Source organism: Gekko japonicus, unplaced genomic scaffold (assembly GCF_001447785.1).
Source record: "Gekko japonicus isolate JY-2015 unplaced genomic scaffold, Gekko_japonicus_V1.1 scaffold1021, whole genome shotgun sequence".
NCBI lineage: Eukaryota > Metazoa > Chordata > Lepidosauria > Squamata > Gekkonidae > Gekko > Gekko japonicus.
This window is the reverse complement of record NW_015176479.1, coordinates 183703-189423: the sequence shown is the minus strand read 5'-3', so window position 1 is coordinate 189423 and position 5721 is coordinate 183703. Positions and strand designations below refer to the sequence as shown.

General features: G+C 47.5%; 1 protein-coding gene across 1 annotated transcript in view; it reads left to right on the top strand.

Moving 5' to 3' along the window:
• SDK1 (sidekick cell adhesion molecule 1) overlaps window positions 1–5721 on the top strand; it is a 502369-nt gene that overhangs the window by 379185 nt on the left and 117463 nt on the right. Inside the window, exons 28-29 of the mRNA XM_015427208.1 lie at window positions 347–450; window positions 2626–2696. Coding sequence (XP_015282694.1) covers window positions 347–450; window positions 2626–2696 — 175 coding nt within the window. The remainder of the gene's footprint in view (window positions 1–346; window positions 451–2625; window positions 2697–5721) is intronic.

The following is a 5721-nucleotide window of genomic DNA, read 5'->3' as shown; positions in this document are numbered from 1 at the left end:
TGTGCCCCGCCCCCCATACCTCACCCGGGGGAACTGTGTTCCCCCGCGTTTCCCCCCCAAAATGACCTCTGTTTGTATCTAAGCGTGAGAGGTAGAGAACCTTTGAAAGGCTCTTGCCTCTTGCTGGTTCAATACGCTTTCAGTGAAAAAGGAAGCCACTTTGAATACCCTGCACGCTTCTTCTCTTTATTTTATTCATTGATTTGATTTGTACCCCGCCCTCCCTTGCCAGAGCAGGAGATAAAAACAACATAAAGACAGCAATATAAATATCAGAATAAAAATACAACATAAAAGCACAACATAATGACTGTTCTGTTCACCATACCCCCCCCTTTTTTAACAGGTTGAACCCGTTTACCTCCTACAAGCTACGCCTGAAAGCAACCAACGATATCGGAGACAGCGACTTCGGGGCAGAGACGGAGGCTGCGACAACTCTGCAAGATGGTAAGAGCTGCAGAAGGCAACTTGCTTTAGCCGGGGACCGAGCGTTGTCCTGTCTGAAGGATTCTGGGAACGCTGGGATTATCTCGTGAATTCCATCCTAGTGGTTTGCGGAGACACACGTAAGCAAACCCGGTGGCTCTGGGTGACGTTGGCATTGGTGCCCGAGTGTGGCTCCCTTAACAGTCAAGAACGCCTACCATGCCTTCCAATAATTAACTTAGCTTTCCAGAGCCTCCAAATGGAATGAAACGCTGTCTGATTGTCTTCCTGGTTCTGTGCTAACTAAACCATTATCTTTCCTGGAATTGAATAATTTATCAGGGAGCATTAAAAATGAATGTGGAATTGAGCGTATGTTTGGAGATCCTTCTTCAATTCTTATCACTCCAAATCCACTTCGACGCTGCAGCCGTGCTAAATGGATGAATGAGAGAAAGGGCGGGGGGAATAGGAATGTTCAGGAGCCACGGACACTTTAGCCTGATGGCTCATATTGCAAAAAGGCAATTTACAGTTAAGTGTAAATTCAGGGCTCTTTTTGTAGAAAAAGCCCAGCAGGAACTCATTAGCATAATAGGCCACACCCAACAGCAGAAACTCATTAGCATATTAGGCCACACCCATGACAGCACAGCTCATTAGCACATTAGGCCGCACCCCCATGTTACCAGAAGTGTGGTCATCCAGCCACACCCACCTTTTGCTTGTTATTCTGTTTACCTTGTTTGTTGTCAAAACCCAGGGCTTTTTTTGTAGGAGGAACTCCTTTGCATGTTAGGCCACACACCCCTAATGTAGCCAATCCTAATGAGTGTCTGCTGTTGGGTGTGGCCTATTATGCTAATGAGTTCCTTGCTGGTTGTGGCCAACTCGGGAGCCAGCCGGAACTCCGTTCCTGTGCGTTCCTGCCCAAAAATAGCCCTGGGACTCATTTGCCAGAGTAGAAACTGTTCCTGTTTTTCTCAGTACCAACCACCATGCCTGTGTGACTTGTAAGGATTTTTCGCAGCCTTTACCTTTTAGGTCTTTGTTTGAAACCCTACAGTGTCTCTAGTGTGCACTCCATATCTCTTCCTAATGGTTAGCAGGTCTCATAGCCCACACAAAAAGCAAGCGAGCGAGCGATTCAGAAACGTTTTGGGGTATGGTGTGTGTTGTGTTGCCAACCAAACACAGGACGCGCTACATGCAAATCTGCCGAAAAACACTGTTGACGTTAATGTCACCCCAGGAAAAAGTGTTAGCAAATTAAACCCTCAGCCGAGTGTGTCGTAAAGAACCCCAACGTCTCATTTTTCTTCCCCCCTGCAATAAAACGTCGCATTGTTATGGGAAGGTTTAGTGCAGTAGCATTGGAAAGGATCTCTGCTGAAGTAGATCCATTAGGCCGGGGTCCAGAACTGTGCTGCTAGAAGCGTGATACACCCAAGGGGGGTATTTATCGGCTATCACCATCTGGCAAACTTGATCTGGTAGGAGTGTTGAAAGCTGTTTGTTGCGTTGCATGGGAAAGGGTAGAGAGCTGTCTTTTCTTTGGGGGGGGGAAATCCCTCTGGATGCACACGAGTCCTTGGGAGCACCGACAGTCGCTGTGTGAATCCCCAACGTTATCTTCAAGGTGCCAGCGATCGACTCGTCTCCCTTTTTCGCAGAGACAGTAGCAGCAGGCGAAAACCCGCCGATGTTCTGCAACTTGTTTCCATTAATTCTTAATTATCCCCCCCGCCCGTCCCCAGGTTGACACACTTTGGGCTGAATTTTAGGGGGCGAGAAAACCAGAACCCCCCCTCTGGCCTTCGTACAACAGGAGTGATTAACTGGAAACGTTTTCTCACCTTCTCGGCAAACTCCCAGGGATTTATTTTGCTGAGCAAACCTGGTGCCACCAGTCGAGCGTTTTAGTGTGGCGAGCTGGGAGCCCCTGATAAGCGACTCTGGCTTTGTCCCTGATGCATTCTGTGAGTTTGCTGCACAGGTAGGATAGAGGCTGAATGCAGGCTTAGGCAGCAGGCCTCTTCCGGAGACCGAGGCTCTCACCCGCTCCTTTCACCACTAGGCAGCAGAGGTGCGCCCTGAAAATGGTATGGGGAGAGCAAGGGATTTTAACAGAAAGAATGTATTTTCTGCTTGTTTCCTCACTCTATATACTTTGGGGGGGGGGGTTGTCTCTTCCAGTTCCAGGTGAAGCTCCAAACTCTGTATCGGTGACCCCTCACACGACATCCTCCGTCCTCGTGCAGTGGCAGGTGAGTGAGGATCGAAAAGATCAAATGATCCCACCAGACGTTGCTCTGTTGATCATACAAAAGGCAGAGAACTGGATTCTGGGTATTCCTTACAGGCCTGGCCGATCCCGAGGCGTCATAAAAGGGGGCAGGCAAAATGGAGCTATCCGTTTGCTCTATGCATTCTGTTTTTCCGCTGCATCTGGTTGTTCGTTCAACATCTCGCTGAGAATTCTGGTGGATTTTGTTGGCGTGCGTCAGATGTGCATTTTATTCATGTTTGATAACTGCTGCAATCTATGAAGATAGTTTCAGAGGCTGGCCATGTTGGTCTCCAGTAGAAATACTAGATTCAAGTCCAGTAGCGTCTTAGAGATCAATGAGATTTTGGGGGTATAAACTTATACCCCCAAAATTTTGTTGATCTCTAAGGTACTACTGGACTAGAATCTAGCTGTTGCAATCTGTTCTATAATGGTAATTATTTAACAGGGCTCTTTTTGTAGCAGGAACTCCTTTGCATATTAGGTGACGCACCCCTAATGCAGCCAATCCTCCAAGAGCTTACAGAGCTCTTCTTACAGGGGCTGCTGTAAGCTCTCGGAGGATTGGCTACGTTAGGGGTGTGTCGCCTAATATATGGAGCTGTGGTGGCTCAAGTGGTTAAGACGCTGAGCTGCAGGCTGTGGAAGGTCGGTAGTTCAGCAGTTCGAGACCCGAGTGTGCCGCATGACGGAGTGAGCTCCCGTCTCTAGTTCCAGCTCCTGCCAACCTAGCAGTTCGAAAGCAAGAAATTGCAAGTAGATAAATAGGTACCACTTCGGTGGGAAGGGAACAGCGTTCCGTGCGCCTCGGTGTTTAGTCATGCCTGCCACATGACCACGGAAACATCTTCGGACAGCGCTGGCTCTTCGGCTTGGAAATGGAGATGAGCACCGCAACCCTAGAGTCGGATTCAACTGGCTTTCAAGCAAGGGAACCTTTACCTTTACTGAAGGTACCACTTCAATGGGAAGGTAACAGCGTTCCGTGCGCCTCGGTGTTTAGTCATGCTGGCCACATGACCACGGAAACGTCTTCGGACAGCGCTGTCTCTTCGGCTTTGAAATGGAGATGAGCACCACAACCCTAGAATCGGATTCGACTGGCTATCGAGCAAGGGAACCCTTTACCTTTACCTTTTACACCTAATATGCAAAGGAATTCCTGCTACAAAAAGAGCCCTGCATGCATATATAAAGGTTTACCCCAACTCCCACCTTATCAAAATTGCCCTTATCAAAATCGCCCCCATAGCTGCTTTAAGTCTTTGTAAGTTTTAAAAATACAGCTTATGTGGTAGCTTGTCTCCCCCGCCCCCCAGCAGGGTGAAAAATAGTTCAGGGAACTGGTGAGGAAACACCACAATCATGTTTTCTTAGTCAGGGAAACCGTGCAGTCTCCGTTGTCACGTTGTGCTCCCCGTGGCTGCTCGTTGCAGCTAAATTACCCATCGAGAGATCCAGCTACAGATCCCCAAGAAAATTTGGCTCCAAGGAACACTGTTGCATCCAAATTTGCCCCGAGAACTACCAGGACAGTCAGTTCTCCCAGCAGGTTGGATCGGTTTACTTTTTATTCGTCTTGCAGTTTTGGCAACAGTATTCTCAGTTACAACGGGGAGGATGAACGTGAGGCACATTGAGTGTTTTTACCCAAGGAGTCATGCACCTACGGGGAGGATGAACGTGAGTGTTTTTACCCAAGGAGTCATGCACAGGTATCAATCAGCGACCCGCCTCCCACTCAGTCATACAAGGGGGGAGGGGAGATGGAAGCAGGCACGGAGGACAATGAAATGGAGCGTGACGGAATGAAGCTTGATCCCGTCGATAGATACAGGGTGGATAATGAATGTGAAATAAGTGGTAGTTTGGATAATTGGATGCTTTTTATTCCACGGAAACTTAACGGGAGAGTTGTACCCGAGCCGCCTCGGGGGAATTGGAGTCAATTACATGTCATTAGCATGCTTATGTTATTTGGGTGCTCAGCAATTTAGCCATGCTATAGTTTTCAAATTAAAAAAAAATGTAAAACATACACTTCAGCTAAATGCCATGAAAATACAGGCGGAACGGAAAGCGTTGCGGGTGGCCTCGCACAAGGCAAAGTCTTAACATTTTGCATAAAGTAATATCGCGAGTGGATACTTTGGATGCTGCTGAACTAATTGTTTTAAACCCACTTAGAAAGGGAAGGAGGCCTTCCCAAGGACACCTGCGGTATCCTCGTGCACAACTGATGTCAAAAGTTCCTTTGCTGAACGCTGATGTTTTTATTCCATTTTGTTTTCCCCTTGGAGAGCCGAGTTTCTCCAAATTGCACAATGCAAACAAACCGGCATTATTACTTCTTGAGACCTCACTGCCTACCAAACATCATGGAGTCACCCACCTATCCGATCCCTTGGGCCTTTCTCAGAGATAGACAGAAAATCTGAAATAATCCATGGCATCAAGAGACAAGTTTTGTCCCTGAAAGACAGATAAGAACAGGATAACCTGACCTTTGTGCAGGGTACCTTTTTCCAAGGAAGAAGCGTGATTACCAAGATGGAAAGAGCACCCCTGGCCATTTATCTCTTCGCTTTGTCCCAGGTATCTTAATGGCTTCTGATTCCAATATAAGATTGGGCTCTAGAGAGACAATCCCACTCTCTAATAGGAACATTATATGAATCAGGAGGCTTTCTCGAGAGAGAGGAAGGAGAGAAATTTGGAGAGAGCCGTGTAGAACTCTCATTATCAGGAGCGTGAGTATTGGGCATGGTGAATAGACAGGGTGGAGGGAGAGCCATAGACCCTTCTCCCTTCCCTTGCATGCAGTAACTTTGGAATGGAAAAGACAAGCGAAAGAGAGTATATTTTCTTCCATTTTCCTAGCCATCTAGGGAAGGGAGTCTGGTTTGATCAGTGAAATCATGTGGGGAGGAAGAAAGGTGAACCCCGCATTCTTCACCCTTAACATGACACCAAACTGGATTCCTTCCTTCCTTCCTTCCTTC